Genomic DNA, 16,581 nt, shown 5'->3' with positions numbered 1-16,581 from the left:
TAGTTGACCATGCCCACAAACCTTTTCACATCCGCGCGTCTTTGGGTGTGGGCATCTCCGTGATTGCCTTAATTTTTCCGGGATCTGCTTCAATGCCCCCTGCACTGACGATGTGACCCAGGAACATGACCTTGTTGACAGCAAACTGACACTTGTCGTTGTTGAGCGTCAGGCCCTCTTCCTGGAGCCGCTCCAACACTCTGTGCAGCCTGTGGTCATGTTGTTCACGTGTTGATCCAAAAACGAGAATATCATCAGCATGACACACAGTCCCTTCTAACCCTGTCAGCATCTGTGTGAGCTGCTTTTGAAAGTGCTCAGGAGCTGATGAAATCCCAAATGGGAGTCTCTTGTAGCAGTATTGCCCAAACGGGGTGATAAATGTGGTCAGCGGGACTGACTTTTGATGTAGGGGTACCTGCCAGAATCCGGTTTCGTCAACGGCCGGCAAGATGTGCCTTTCTCTGCAGATAAACTCATTCAGATGGGTCATATCGGAGCAGATTCTGATTTTTCCTTTGGGTTTTGGTGCCACCACCAGGCCTGCACACCAATCTGTAGGCTGTTCAATGGGCACAATCACACCCATTTTCTCCATCCTTTGGAGCTCCTCTTTGACCTTGTCATGCAACTGTAGGGGTACACGTTGTGTCAGTGATAATGCGTAGGGTTTGGCATCGTCCTTCAACTTGATTCTGTGCTCCCCCGTTAGGCAGCCCAGTCCTGTGAAGACCTTGGGGTATTGTTTCTGTATGTCAGCCTCCAGCTCTATTACACTATCAACTAAATGCAGTAGTTTTAGATCTGAGATTGCTGGCAGACCCAGTAGAGGAGTAGCCAACTTTTGTACTACATACACTGGTTGTGTTGTTGTTCTGTCTTTATATTTCATGACACCATTAAACTGACCTCTCGCCTTTAGAGGTTCATTGCTGGGTCCACACAATGGTATTGACGTATTGGTAAGTGGGCCGTGGCAGTTTTCGGAGTAGGCGTTACCTGGGATGACTGTTGCGTCCGCTCCTGTATCCAGCTTGAAGGTAATGTCTTGACCATCACTTTTAGCGTTTTTTTTTTTTTTTTCATGTTTCAGGTTTCTTTCCTTTTTCTCCCAAGAAAAAAGTATCTTCTTCTTCTGCCTCAAGAACTGCCCCTACTCTACCTGATCTAAAAACAACTGCGAAATGTCCTCTCTTCTGACATTTTAGGCATTCTGCATCATGTGCTGCACAGTTATTCAGAGAGTGTGTTGGTCCTTTTCCACATCGTCCACAGTTTTTGTGTCCTTTTTGAAAATCCTTTTGTCCCCTTCCGTAGGACGTCTTTCCTGACTGGTACTCTCTGTTTTAGGTTTTCTTGAATTTCAATAAGTCCACATTTGCCTCTCTTTGTTCTGTAGTTTTTGTTTCTCTCACTGTTGGTTGCTGTTTTTTAATTTCTTCATGTTGCCTAATTTTGGTAACTGCTTTTTCCATTGTTAATTCACTGTCCAGTTGTAGCTTTTCAGACAGGGTGTGATGTCTCATTCCTACCACTAGTCTGTCTCTGATCATTTCATCCTGCAGTGGGCCATATTGACAGTGCTCAGATAATTTATAAACTGCTGAGATGAAGGCTTCAGCCGATTCTCCCAGCTCTTGGCTTCCCTTATTGAAACAAGCCCTCTCATAGATCACATTATAAATTCACCTGACATTCTTCATCTTTCTTGTCCAGTCCAGCTGCCACTCGAAACCTTTCAAACCGACGGATCCAATTGGGCCAGTTAGCAAAGTCCGAAAAGTCAAAGTTTCCTGGTGGGCTTATGGAGAAAAGGGAATCCATTGTTTCCTCTTTATCGTTGAGCTGGCGTGTCGTCCCTTAACGTCCCGTGCCGACACGCTCCCTCGTCGTCCGTCCAGCTAGCTTGCTGCATACAGTTTCTAACTGCTGACCAGCGTTAGACTAGCTTAGAACCTACCGCGATTTGTGCGTTGATTATTAATTTATTTACAGCAACTTTACCGCGATGGGAAATTCCTCCCAAACGACTGTCAGAGGCGGGATTCAGCAAACTTCTGACACCATGTAACATGTACTGTTCATGCCGTAATATATTGCTCCAGATGGGAGACAACTATTAGTCTGCAGCACACTTTATTAACTGTGTTCCAACTCAACCTGCATACTTCCTGTATGTCCATCACCTTATATGTTCCCCATACAACAGGTACACATTTACTCTACAGTAATGATATACTGTAAGAAATCTAAAGCCTTGAGAGCCTTGAGGGAGAAGCTTCTGGTAAATGTCTTATATCTGTGTTTTCACCCCTCAGCACATGGAGCACTTAGTGTGAAATTGACTGCTTGGTCAAGCTTTCCATTCCCTGTAACTGTTGCCAGATACGAAGGTAATTCAATCAAGGATGCACACAGGCGTGGACTTGTCCATCCTTCAAATGTTAAGAAAGATAGTTGGAGTGACCTCACACATGTGTGAGAGAGATTGAGAAGAGGATTGAGATTAAAGAAATTATAGAGCCATCTAATGGGTGTCACCATGTAAGGCCATCATTGATTTACTTTTCATCTATGTATTCTCTTGCCCACAGTCTGAACTAAGGAGCATTGTGGCATGAAGCATTATACTGTTTCAAGCTGTGGTAGAAACAAATTAAGACAATTCAATCAAGTACTGTATAAAGACAGTCGTTGAGGTACAGGTATCAAATAAAAATCCTTTAAATTAGAGTTTGTAACAAAACAGGAAAATACTACATACTAATGTAATAATACAACACCAATACGTGTCAAAACTTTTATTTTTTATACTTACACGGTGTCACCGTTTTCTCAAGCACTTTAAATGTCCTTACAGCTTCATGACTTGACTCATGAAGTAATTTCTAATGCATCATTTACAAGTCCTAAATTACATTGAAACTGTCCTGACCACATTTCTTCAACAAATTTGTAATGATTATAATTTCTCTCTGCTGTGCATCAGCTGTAGGTTGTTGTAGGTTGGTGACACTATGTGCTGCTGTGTGCTACAATTACGCATTGTCATTGCAGCACACAGCAAGAACCCTGGATATGTTTTTCTTTCTCCTCCTGATTGTGATGTCATGTCCATATTGTCATAATCATGGTTGGTTTGGATGTGTGCACATCCTGTTCTCAGGAGTGTTTGCCATAATGATTCCACCTGCTGTCTCTTGATTATCATGAGGAGGGAGCATGAAAGGTGAAGAGTAAATGCGGAGAAATTACCTGCAGGGGGAGAGGGAGCTGTGTGCATTAACATGGTTTGTGTATCTGATCCAGATAGGGGGCTTTAAGGAGGCAGGGTGTGAAACAGTGGAGAGGGAGATACCACTCTAGGGGGAGATAAACCTTTGTCAAACAAACTAATGGAACGGGAAGATTGTCCCACAATTCCTTGCAGTAGCACTATGGCAGACCCAATGCTGTTGAAACAGAGTTATGACACGTCCGTTGTGATCAGAAAAGGTGGAAGCAACGTGTTCCACGAATGGTTCCAAACACTGGATCGTTCCAGCATTAAACCCCATCAATTGTTGTACGTGTTTTGACAGAGGTTATGACTATAGAAGCATGAGATTAATGCATACATACTTTAGGCTATGTTATGCTAGCTGTATAGCTCTTCCCTCCAAAATTACATTTTTATAGAAGAACTGATGAATGTTTTTTCTGCCACTTCCTAGAAATAAACATCTGTCATATATTGGATATAAATGTAGTCAGCATAGTAATCAATGCGCATTATCCATTATTATTTTCCGAAAAGTGTAATTTCCCACCTGAAACCCTTCAATCAGATGGACAATAATGGTGTGTTTGTAACTATAGAGAGCTACTTGAACCATGTGATCATGGAGGCGAGATCAAGGAGAGTCATAACTCTCTCTTTCAATGGCACTGGACTAATTACCTAATTAAAGTGCAGTGGGATTCTTTTAGCACTGCAGTTGCCTTTTCCTAAGTCCTTATGAGTTCGTCTTCACATCTTTGATCATCATTCCTTGATCATGACGTTTTCCACCGAGGTCAAGGAAAAGAAGCTAGGAAAAGTGGAGAAAGAGCTGACGACCACAGCTCTTTCTCCACTGGTTGCCCAGCAACAAGTCCTGGCTAAGAAATATAACAATAACAATCTTCTCATCTGACTACTGGCAAGAATAGAAATACGCATATTTCTCAACATCGATCGTTGAACCTCTCCCAATTCAGTCTGAGGCTGGATCACATCCTGGCAGTGTGCCCTGCAGGAAGTAGTCTGAGCCTGCTCAAGCATGCAAACCACCTGTTTGAATCTGATTCAGCAATGCACTTGGCTTCATGATTGCCCAAAGTTGGTGAACCTTTGTTTTCCAGATGCGTCAGGTCCTTGGAATCCCGGTATACTTACCTGCAAGTCCACTGTTTTAATTTTTGTCATTTTGTGTGTTTCGATTGCTCTTTTTGTTGCTGTTTTAAGTGTGACGGTGGTCATTTGACCTCTGGGGTGTTTTGGGGGGGGGGGGGGGGGGGGGGGGGGTGTAGCCCAAAACTCTGGGCCCTATACAAAAGCAGTCTCCGTGCATTCCCTTCCTTGCTTGTACACATTGGATCTGTAGTGCTATTATTAGGGTAGTCACCAATAAACTGTTTATACCACATTTGAACAAGAAATAATAATCTGTGATATCCATGTGTGAAGACTGCAGTTTGAATGTTCACCACATTTCACCCCTTCTTTCTCAACGTACTTTAGCCTACAATTACTTTACCGTGGTCAGTGAGGGTTGTTTTGAGTATCATGCATTATTTTTTCATGTTTATGTAAGTATTCATCATTACCAAGGTATACCTACCTACCAGCGCCAATCTGTGGCTTAGTAGCTGCACTGCTAATGTTGCTATATTTGTATCCAGCGCAATACTGTTCAAGGCTATAGCCATATTAATATTTATGAATTTCAACTACATTAAACTATATTTCATATACACTAGATACACACTAATTGTATGTGTACTGTAATTTGAAAAGCATTTGAAACAGCTGCAACACATTTTTTAACAGTCAATAAAACTCAGTAAATTGGAAATTATGTTTCTATACTCTATACTCATGTAATGAATTCATGTAATGAATATACAAATGTCAATTAGATGGTAATCTGCATGAGAAATAAAGACAAGAAGTTTGGTTATAATCATCCACTTATAGTGATCAATTTGGGCCGGCATTGTAAGCAAGCAAGCCAAGATGCAATGCAATGTTAGGGAAGACTCCAGGTTAGAACACATGGAAGCAATGCTATATTACCTTGAAGTTTAGTGTGAGCTACAAAGTGGCAAATAAAACTCTCTGGAGACAGGAAACATGTTCCAGTTAGACATTTACATTTATGGCATCTTCATTATGATAATATGCAAAGCAACTCAGCACAAAAGTCAGTAGACAAATTCCGTTTTATTGACAAGAACAATTGTGCTGATACAAGGCAGGAGCTAGGGGAAAGCTCAAAACAGTGCATAACTCAGATACAAAAAACTATCAGAGTAGCTTTTCACTGGATTTGTCGTCTGGGTGATCCCTTTAGTTGCTCCATTAAAAGATGGAATAAAAAGTTTAGTTTAAAAATGGAATAGATTGAAGCCCCCCCTGATGAGAGCCTAACATGTATGAGTTTGATTTTTTTGTAACTTACTTTATATACAGTACAAAACATGCATCCAGTTATTCCACAACTACCAGTCTTACATCGACACCAATTGCACAAAATCAAATTCAAATCATAATAAAATAAATTATACACAAACTGTACACATTCGTCACAGACGCTACACGCAAGACATACTTGGCTATCCCTATATCTCCGACACAGAAAAACATCTTTTCAAGCTACCATTAATGTATACACCAAATAATACTGTCCTCTGACTACTGGGCTATTTCTCAAAACAGCCTGAGGTAAGCTTTAGCACATGAGACAAGCTCAATTTCTAAGGATAAAACAAGTAAATCAATTAAATGTGATATAATGCCATAAATCTTTGAATATCAACTGCCACAAACAAGACAAAATAATCTTTTTTAAAAGCCAATGTTGCGTGTTGTTCCTTCAATTTTTGTTGTAAACAAATTCATCAACAAAGTGCCAAAGTACTTCTTATCCATTTAGCTGATCACATTTCTCTTGATCCAGTTACTGACAGGTTCAACGATTAAGTAGTGCAGCACAACTCCAACAAATGCAATGATTATAATGACAGAAAAAAGGCAAAAACCCAAAAGGGCAACTAGACCAATCAGTGTTCCCTCTTCTGCTTCCGGCCAACATCTACCTCGTCCAGCCCGGTGGTCGATCTCGACTGCTGCAGTTCTCGGAGCTGAGAGTGAGTGCGAGGCGCCTGCTTCTTGAGCTTTTGCAGGTGAACATCAATGGGGTCAAGATCCGGCTCAGCAACGGGGATGGGAAGGTAGCCGCCATCCCTCGGCAGACACATACACCAGCCGGCACCAGCGAGGTCGAGCTCACTGTACTCAACCTCTGCCTTCTTCAGCCTGAAGTCCACCATGTCGGCAGACTCGCTCATGTCCACCAGCAGGTTCCAGAAGGCGCAGCTCAGGATGATGCCCAGCAGCTGCAGGGTGACATGGGATCTTGTTCATACAAATACTCTCAATGCAGTTGACAAAAACTAAGTAATTTGAAGTGATTCGTTCATTAATCGATTCATTTAGGTGTCTAGGTGCATGCAACTCTCCTAGTTGATCCATCAGTTCAAAAGATGAACAATTGCATTAGAAAATATCTGGTAAGAGGAACTACAACTCCCAATGTATTTCAGCAGAGAAACCAATTACTAGTCTTTACACCATGGCATCATCCAGTTCTAAACTGGTTCAGAACCTACCTTCATGATAGGCAGTTTTATGTCTCCATTGGTGAATTTACCTCCAACACAACAAAGATTACATGTGGGGTACCACTAGGGTCAATTCTTGGACCACTGCTATTCAATCTCTACATGCTTCCACTCTCACATGTCATACGCAAACATAATCTTAGTTACCATAATTATGCAGATGATTCGCAACTTTATATTTCACTACACCCAGATGACCTATCACCCATAATATCCCTCACTCAGTGTATCAAAGATATCAATCATTGGATGTCAGAATTTTTTTTACAACTAAACAAAGACAAAACAGAAATACTCATCTTTGGTGCACAGGCTCAGAGACAGAAAATTGCAGCACATCTCAATACTCTCTCTCTAAACAGCAAAACTGAAGCAAGGAATCTGGGTGTAATCATTGACAGCGATCTAAATTTCAGAAATCATATCAATCACATTACCAGATCATCTTTCTATCATCTCAAAAATATCTCCAAATTGAGGGGCTTTCTGTCAAAATCAGACTCAGAAAAATTAATCCACGCTTTTATAACAAGTAGATTAGATTACTGTAATGGTTTATTCACTGGACTCTCAAAATCAAGTACTCAGAGGTTACAACTAATTCAAAATGCGGCTGCACGCATTCTCACTGGTACCAAGAAATATCAACACATCACACCCGTTCTTAAATCTTTGCACTGGTTACCTGTTAGTACAAGAATCGATTTCAAAATACTACTCCTGGTTTACAAAGCACTACATGGCCTTGCACCTCAATACATCACAGATATGCTCACCACTTACACCCCAGCAAGAACACTTCGGTCAACAGGCAGTGGCAACTTACTCATTCCTCGCACCAGATCCAAAGAAGGCGAGGCAGCTTTTAGTGTATATGCGCCACGAAAATGGAACACCTTGCCTGATACAGTTAGACATGCCACGTCAGTAGCCATCTTTAAAAACAGACTAAAAACATATCTTTTCTCAACAGCATTCTGCTGAACTGTGTGTGTATGTGTGTGTGTGTGTGCATGTGCCCATATGTGATTGTGTCAGTGGGTGCGCATGTGTGAGTCTAAGTGTGTATGTGCTGAAGATGACATATGATTGTTTACTTGCACTCTTCTTGTTTTCTATTTGATTTCTAACTGATTTCTATATAACTATGTATACCTGTTGTGAAGCACATTGAGTCTGCCTTGTGCATGAAATGCGCTTTATAAATAAAGTTGAATTGAATTGAATTGAATCATGCCATGTACCATACGTGAGCCAGTGTGTCATGTGGAAGTTCAAGACTAATGTGGAGAAAACTGAAAACATAATCTACAGCTTGAATTAATTTACTTTTGAATTGGGTAAAATTGGATGAATTATTGGATATTTAACTACTACAGCTACTACTGTGATTCACGCCTGTGAGTGGCTTCTGGATCTAATCTCTATAAACAGATTCCTGCATATGAATGCAGAATCTGTGACCAATGAGGCAAGATATGGGAATAGGAAGAGTTCTGGTCTCTGTTTGCAGTCTGAGTAGTAAAATCATGTTTGAGCAAGCTTTGGATTGAGCAGGTCCAAAACAAAACAGGCAGGATACACTGGCTCAAATGCTATCTCAGGAGTACACAAGCCACGGGAATTCAAAGAAATGGAACATCGTGGGTACTAACCAAGTTAGGATTCAACAAAAAGTTGATTTTTCTCCCAGAAAACAGGGTGTGAGGGCTTTATTTACTACTAAAGTAGGTATTTACCCCGATTCGACAAAATGTATGAGCTAAAATGTATTCTGGAGCAGTAAGATGGAAAGGACCAATGCTATTTATTCATGCAGTTTAAGAAGAGTAATTATTGTGATTACTCCTCTCCGAGGAGGCCACTGCAAGTCTTAATGTATGCATGGGAAGATTTTGTAGACATTGTAATTCAAATTCAGATTTACCAAAACTAATGAGCCACTGAAGCCAGTTTAGGAAATCATTTCCCAGGCAGTGTTTAAAATGTCAGAAGTTTTCACAAGAAGTGGGGAGTTTACAGTTCAGATATCAAAGTTAATTTGCAGAGATGCATTAGGTTGGAAAGAGGGCATCAAACCCACTTCAGTGTCAGTGAGTTGGTGCTGTGAGTTTAAATTACCTGGGGCAGCCCAATGGCGCAGCAGAGTGCAACAGTTATTCCAATGTTGTCACTCATCCAGAGGTTGACTGCATGGATGCAGCCTCGCACATGGATCATCTCATGCAGGGTTTCACGCTGATGCACAGACCAGAGGAAGACAACAAGAGGAAAGTTTCAATTTCAAATTCACTCCGAACAGTAACTACCTTAAAAAGAGAAGAAACTGGCATTATTTAGTTCATAAATAAACAAACCTTCCTCTAAGGTTCTGAGAGGAATACAAGTACATCATAATGTGACATCAGAGCTGCTGCGAATGCTTTTGAGATGACAATAAGTTAGCAAAACTGAACCTGTGAGTAGCAACTTTGCCCAACAGTCTGGATTATCAGCGTGGGATCTGTTCAGAATCGCATACTGACATACTATTCATTTACCAGGTATGAAGTACAATGACTATGTAGTGTGTTCCAACTGTATAGTATGGATTTTAAGTACGGCAGAATAGTCTGATAAATTAGCAAGAATTTATGAGTGTGAGATGCGAGCTTATTGGACATACTCAGCTGGCCCAAAATGCATTGCACCTCTTCAGGTGTGACTTAGGGGTTTCCAACAAAAAAGTCATACCATGTTAGGGGTTATAAACACTAAAAGCAAGGGATATAATAGTCAGTTGTTCCTTTTACCTGTTGTTCCAGAGTCTTGTATCCACACAGAGTGTTGACGACCTCTCCTACCTGTGCAAAGAGTTAAGATTTAGAAAGTCAGAGACAAGACTTTAACTCAGCCACGCTGACCAGAGACAACACCATGGGGACATAAGGGGGAGTGATGCTCCTCACAAAAAGGGTGTTCCTGTCCACTACCAACCAGAGCGTGAACTTAAGCGCTTTCAAAATGGCTGCAGCCCTGACAGAAGGAACTGATAACAGCAGAAATCTCGCCAACGTCATTACATTTCTCCAGCACAGCGCTGCTTTTTCAAGAGACAGTATCTGCGTTTTGAGCCAAGGGACAGGAGTGATACCGGCTGTATAGAGAGGTGGAGGGAGAGGGTCTCTCTCTCTCTCTCTCTCTTAGCAATGCAATGTTAGGGAAGACTCCAGGTTAGAACACATGGATGGAAGCAATGCTATATTTCAAATTGACTTTAAGATTTATAACACATTTGTTAGATATCTAAGACACACACACACACACACACACACACACACACACACACACACACACACACACACACACACACACACACACACACACACACACACACACACACACACACACACACACACACACACACACACACACACACACACACACACACACACACACACACACACACACACACACACACACACACACACACACACACACACACACACACACACACACACACACACACTCGGTTCACTTCAATTAGACTGGCGTGAAAGCTCTCAATGAAATGTAGTCAATCTGGTTTCCCATGCTCTTCCTCAACCATTTATTGGCACCCACCTTGCGACACAGAAGAAGACAAATAGACACATATGGTGCCTTAATGTGTTACATGACTTCCAGTCAGCCACCGGGAGTTGATTTCCCGATGGGGTAAACTGTAGTTTAAAACCTGACTGTAGTTTATTTATTTTTTTACTATAAACAGTAGTGAGTTAACGTTCAGTTCATGTGACTGTATATTCAGTCCGTGGCTTATCTGTAATAAGTCCGTGTGACCACAAACCAGGCTAGAGCAGAACTAGAAGGTGTGTGTCTTCCTTCATTAGGACCAACTGAACTGAGATATAGATGTGAAAGCATTTATAGGAGGTAACAGTCGCCTTTTATGTGATGCCCTGTTTGTTCTCCGTGTGTTGCCAGCACTCACCTTGCGGCGAACACAACAGGTATATGGAACCCCACAGGCTAGTGGACCAGTACCATTGCAGAAATGGTACTGGTTGACTCCCCAGTCCTTATACTCATCACCTCCACAACACGAGAACTGAAAGACAAAACAGTATGAGGACAAGGCAATTAGCAGCCAAGCATGCTATCAAAACAGTTGCTCATCTCAAATTAAAATGTGAAACAAGAACAAACTCAACTCAGCTGCAAATCTCTAAAAAGAGACGACAAACAAAAGAATCCACTGAGTTACAGCTCTTGACGAGCAGTCCACACCTCTGGTTCACTGGAGAGCACGCACCATGCCACCTTCTTACCCCACCACCCAACACAGGCAAATTATCCTTCTGTACATCCACTTCCTACATCACACTCAAGTCAATGTGGAAATGTCTGCGGTGGAGACAGGCGCTCATGTGAAGACTGCAGTTTCTGACAATCAATTAAAGGTTATGATTTTTAAGGACTTAAGGATGTATTGCCCTCTCTATTGACGTAGGTGATGAAAAAACAGTAAGTATCCCTTGATGGAAAGGCTCGAAACTGTGAGAATGGCAGTTGAGAGACAAGAGACTATTGTGTGGGTTCATAGCCAAAAGGATAAATACTCATTACAGACAATTAATTGAAGTTCAAGGAAACGGAGCACTTACAGTATACGCTTCAGTGGAGCCAATACTGAATTAATGTAATACAGCTCAGATTAAATATGCATCTCAAACAGAGAGCACACTAAACATTTCCAAAATTACCTCTTGTAGCATTTTCCTTTTATTAATTTATTCACTTCATTAAGTTAGTAGCCGCAGACTGCCACAACCAAATTGTCGCTAAGATTTTCCCCAGCATTGTTTCACCACGTTATCATTTTTCTGTTCTAAAAGATGCCATTAGATGTCCTGGCAAAAGCAAAATGATGTAGAGAGGGTTTATGTTACTTGTTGACTCAATAAAAGAACTGCCAAGCCTTATCACTAGAAACAAAGCTAACATTTTTAAGGAACAAATATTTGTATTTAGTCACAGATAAGAAGCACATCTTCTTTTAGTGAAAACAAATAATCTTCAATAAAATATCAATAAAAAAAAAAAGCATTCTTGTATTTTTTAAATCAGGCTCTATTTTTCTCTCGCAGCTTTTTCAAGTCAATCCATTCAGAATATCCATGACAAAATCCTATATATAGTCCCATCCCTAGTTTGGTGATTGTATCTTTTATATTTAAGAACCATGTCACAAAGGAAACAAAGTGTGCAAAAGCAGACTGACTATTCCAACAGTCTAACTGTAAATAAAGAAATAGAAATAGGGAAATTATGAAATTACCAATTGAGAGCTAAACTGATAATTAGATAACCTCCATCTGGTACAATCAACATCTTTTTATCCCACATCTACGTATCATGACAAAATGAAACCACTGTTTTATAATACAATTTTAATCATTACTACTGTCCATAAATATAAGTCGATCTCCCCAATATATGTCCTGTCTTTACATATGTAGATGTGAAAATATCAAACAACCTTTTGCTGCATATAGTCCAAGATGTTTTTGAAGTCCAGATCGTCGTAGTAGTGTTTGATTCCTTCTCTTATACTGCTCTGAAACAAGGCAGACGTCTAGATAGTTGGAGAGATGCAGAAACACAGAGGAAAGCTGCTCATTGTTGTGAAGACAGTTGGACAGTACAGGAAAAAGTAGTGACCCGACTGTGCCAAGAGGCCCTCATTAGGCTTATAATATATGAAAATGTACACGCGTGAACATGCGACACAAATACCTTGTTTTCAAAGATGAGCGCCATGGTGAGCCCAACTGCCTGCAGAAGCAGCAACACACAGAGAACACAGAGGAACTGTGGGGGGAGAAAGAGGACAGCTTCAGGGGAAACATTCAGATAAGTATGGCTCAACAGGCTGAGTGAGTTTCATATCTGATTCCTACTATCCACATGTCAAAGGGTACATCCCAACTTTAGGCACTTCCGCCTTGGCTTCACTCCACTGCTCCGAATGCTTAGGATAGTTCTGATAAGTTTATATTTTCATGGAATTATTTTTACTATGTATAGGGAGCATATTTGCCATGAATCTTTGGCAGGCAAAATGTATTTCAGGATGAAGTTCTATCAAGTTACAGTTTCAGTTTGTAGTTTGAGTGTGCATTTGCGTGTAATTTCAATATTGGATTGGAACAATATTGATAGAGTTGGGGCCAGACAAGAGACATTCTAAGATCAAACTGCTATGATTCATGTAATATTTGCTGACAGGATTTTAAAATGCTAGCAAGCTGACTTAAAAGCTTGGTATAACCAAACTACCAGTGCTGAAAGAAGCTATTAATAGCAATAATAATAATAATAATAATAACAACAACAGTTACATGTGACCGCATTGTTTCCTCTGTATTAGCTGAGCTCCTCGTCCTCACAAAGTATAAGTAGAAGCATCACTGACTTCCTTTTTATTTTACAGTTTACAATAATAACAACAATAATGTATTGGTGCTACCTTTGAGCTCTGAACAAACACTAAAATCATGCACTCATTCCCAGCCCCGTCCTCCTCCCCCATCAACCCCTACCATGTGCAGCAGTGTCTTGTTGTCCCTGAGGGATCCAACCATGCCCACCACTGACACTGTAAACATCACCAGGCCCAATAGGATGAGCACCACAGCAGGGGCCAGGAAAAGGCCCTCCAGGGTTCGATTCTTCTGCCTCTCCACTTCGGCATACACCCCCACACAGAGCACACAGAGACCCATCAGCTGGAGGGAGAGACAGAGGGGTTCATGATAAGATAAGACAAAAACACTCGACAATCCTCAGGATGTCAAGAAATAGTGTTGAGCTTTTTGAACTATATATTAATGTGTAGGCCTAGTATTAGTGTGGATTTTAAAGTCAAGAGGCCATTGTGGGCTAATAAATGCTAAAAAATATATAACTGCAGGTTTCAGATGAAAATGAACAGAATTGACTTTGTATGCAATTGCGACGCATGAAGAATTCCGTTCGAATTCCCACCAAACAGAATTCCTGTTTGCATACGGCATACGCTCACTGCAACTGCAACTATATCCACTTAGTAGAATTATGCAGCGAATGAAGAGGATGGGACGTGCCCTCTCGTGGAAGGAGACTCAGACAAGATAAGTCGAAGACGCCTGATTGGAGCTGCAATTAACCTACAATGGATTATGCAAGAAGAAAACAACAAATGGTGGCATCAGAGGATAAAACTTAAATGAGGAAATTTAGCCATTTCTACAATGGTGATATGGATTTTTACTTTTTATTTAATGCTTTTAAATAGTTTCTACTCATCTTAATCTGGTCCACTTGTCTGGGTCCAGCTGGTTAAGACAGCTAATGTGTGAGAGTATCATGGCTACTTAGAGGCCCTGGTAGTTAAAGGTGCTAAATTTGATATTCAGAGCATTCATGTTTCAGCAAACAACCAGATGCTATACAGATGTAGGGGATTTATGTGCAGAGAATGAAAGCACACTGATCCCATTTGAGTTTTGAATGTTGGTTGATCTATTAGTATATCTAAATATTTAATGCACTATTGATAGTCTTCTACCTGCTACTATAACTGGGTCTGGATCCCTCTATGCAGAGAAAAAAACCAAACATATGAGTGTTTCTCTGTTGGACTGAGCTACACTTTGATGTCCTAAATCACAGCAGTAAGAGGGAGCGAGAGTAGAGGGACAACAGATCATATAAAAGGACTCTGGAGTGCTAATGGAATCAAACTACTGATTTGTTCAATAATGTGCTTCAGGGTGTATGTATTTGACAAAGACTTATGGAAGATTTATGGTGGTGCAAATCAAACATTATTCCAACTTTGTACACTATATACGTTATACAGGGGAGAGATAAAACGCAGAGTTAAACCAAAGTTTACCAAATTGATTTACTTGTGTTTTCTAATTTAAGTTTGACTTGATAAAAGAAAAATGTGTTATGAGGTGTGGGACATAATTAAATCCTATAGGTTAATGGGACCCTTACTTGAATATGTGCCTCTCATTAGCAATCACATTAGAAATGACCTTAACACATCTTTGTTTATTTGAATGAAACCGAAATATGATTCTGCCTCAGAGTTATGTTACCATCAACCATTACAGTGGGGACAGTGGTGAGCAGTGAAACTTTACTGAATACTTTCCTATTTGTTGGCTCACTGTATTCCAAAATAACCAGAATCACAAAAAAAACTTGTTTACAACGATTAACATGTGTATTAATTGTTTTTTTAAATATGCAATTAGTGCAATTATAGGGTTCATTTTAATCATAATAAGAACATGGATGAGTTGAAAGAGCAACAAAAGCGCCTTTCAGCTTGCTCCTATTTTCTGTCGGCAGCAGTATTTCCCTCATATTATCGTCCCTTTAACTGGATACAACGCCCTGCACCATCGTGCTGTTTGCTAGCAAGTGATCGATGTGTGTCGTCTAGATACCAAATGCAATTACTATCTCAGGGCATTGTTTTATTATTAGATTGGCCGAAATGATTGTGCTTAAAACGTAGGAGGATGCACGGTCTCTGAAGTGCTAATGTCTCTCGTCTTTTCAAGCTAATCATTCACCAGCTAGCCAGTATCTAGAGAATTCCATACCAAATCCCATTACAAAATATGGCAACTTAATATTGCATTGCTCAACAGCAAAAACAACGTTCTTATCATAAATGATGACTCATTTTCTAAGCATTACAGTATCCTGGTTAATACGGAATGCGTCCTAGCTAACAAGCACAAATACATTTTAATAAAATCCCACGTATTACCCGTCTCGCGCTGTAACGCTATGTAGGTGGAAGTTGGACAGAATGTGTGGCGAATCCGTGTTTTAAATTTAAATTGTAATAATTAAAGTCGTGTTCGTTGTTCGAGGTGTACGCCGACTTGTACAATAGACCGCATAGACTCGCAATGTGCCCGAGGTTAAGTCCTAACACGTATTTTATGTGGCTGGAGCAGATATAACATTTAAACGTCGGTGTTTTTAATGAGGTTTGGAGGGATGACTAACATGCTATTGGGTGGATCGCGTCTACTACAAGCAGCAGACTGATGCAACTCAGACCCACTATGGCGATGTCAATAAATGGAGCAGAAACTTACCGAGAAGAGCATTGAATAGATATTCAAGGTAAATTTGATGAAGTAGTAGAAGTGGTTGGTTTTCCTCAGTTCAGAGTAGGAAGGCATGGCTGCTGACATGAATAAAGCTAGCTAACAAGCTAGCTAACGTTAGCTATCCGTCGTTCAGTTCAGGCAATATCAAATAAATTATTATTGGGCATAAAATATCCTAAATTAAATGAAAAGCGTTTTTAAGACAGCTAACTGAATTTTAAATATTTAGCAACCCTCATCTCTCGTATTCTATTGTGGGGAGCCACCGACACCGAGACAAAACCACTTCCGTACGGCCGGGCCAGTCCACGCTTTGTTTTGGCTACATTCTTAAAGGGCCAGTAAACACATCTACATTGTTTTAATTGGATTTCGCTGCTACAGTTCACTAACATTTGCATCATAATGTTGTGTTTCAAACTAGTTAAATTTAATTATTTAATGTTTACTGTTTGTGAAACATTAAATACTTTAGTGAGATAAACCAATT

At 40.4% G+C, this 16,581-nt stretch overlaps 1 protein-coding gene across 1 annotated transcript; it reads right to left on the bottom strand.

Moving 5' to 3' along the window:
* Positions 1-5,449: 5,449 nt before the first annotated feature.
* Positions 5,450-16,389, bottom strand: LOC311023050 (tetraspanin-15). Its single transcript, XM_084024706.1, has 8 exons — positions 16,077-16,389; positions 13,509-13,694; positions 12,703-12,777; positions 12,446-12,541; positions 10,898-11,014; positions 9,717-9,767; positions 9,046-9,162; positions 5,450-6,639 (listed from the first exon to the last, which is right to left on the bottom strand). The coding sequence occupies exons 1-8, from the start codon at positions 16,173-16,175 to the stop codon at positions 6,304-6,306; spliced, it is 1,077 nt and encodes a 358-aa protein (XP_083880832.1). The 5' UTR covers positions 16,176-16,389; the 3' UTR covers positions 5,450-6,303.
* Between the last annotated feature and the right edge of the window lie 192 nt (positions 16,390-16,581).

Source organism: Eutrigla gurnardus (assembly GCF_963514095.1).
Source record: "Eutrigla gurnardus genome assembly, chromosome: 13".
NCBI classification, from domain to species: domain Eukaryota; kingdom Metazoa; phylum Chordata; class Actinopteri; order Perciformes; family Triglidae; genus Eutrigla; species Eutrigla gurnardus.
This window is presented reverse-complemented; position numbering and strand designations above follow the sequence as displayed.

Excerpts from the sequence above, each read along its gene's own strand:
- LOC311023050 (XM_084024706.1), bottom strand. The coding sequence starts at position 16,175 with ATGTCAGCAGCCATGCCTTCCTACTCTGAACTGAGGAAAACCAACCAC. Across the intron at positions 13,695-16,076 it reads TCTATTCAATGCTCTTCTCG|CTGATGGGTCTCTGTGTGCT; the intron begins GTAAGTTTCTGC and ends CTCTCCCTCCAG. Across the intron at positions 11,015-12,445 it reads TGGACTATATGCAGCAAAAG|TTCTCGTGTTGTGGAGGTGA; the intron begins GTTGTTTGATAT and ends TTTGTCTTTCAG.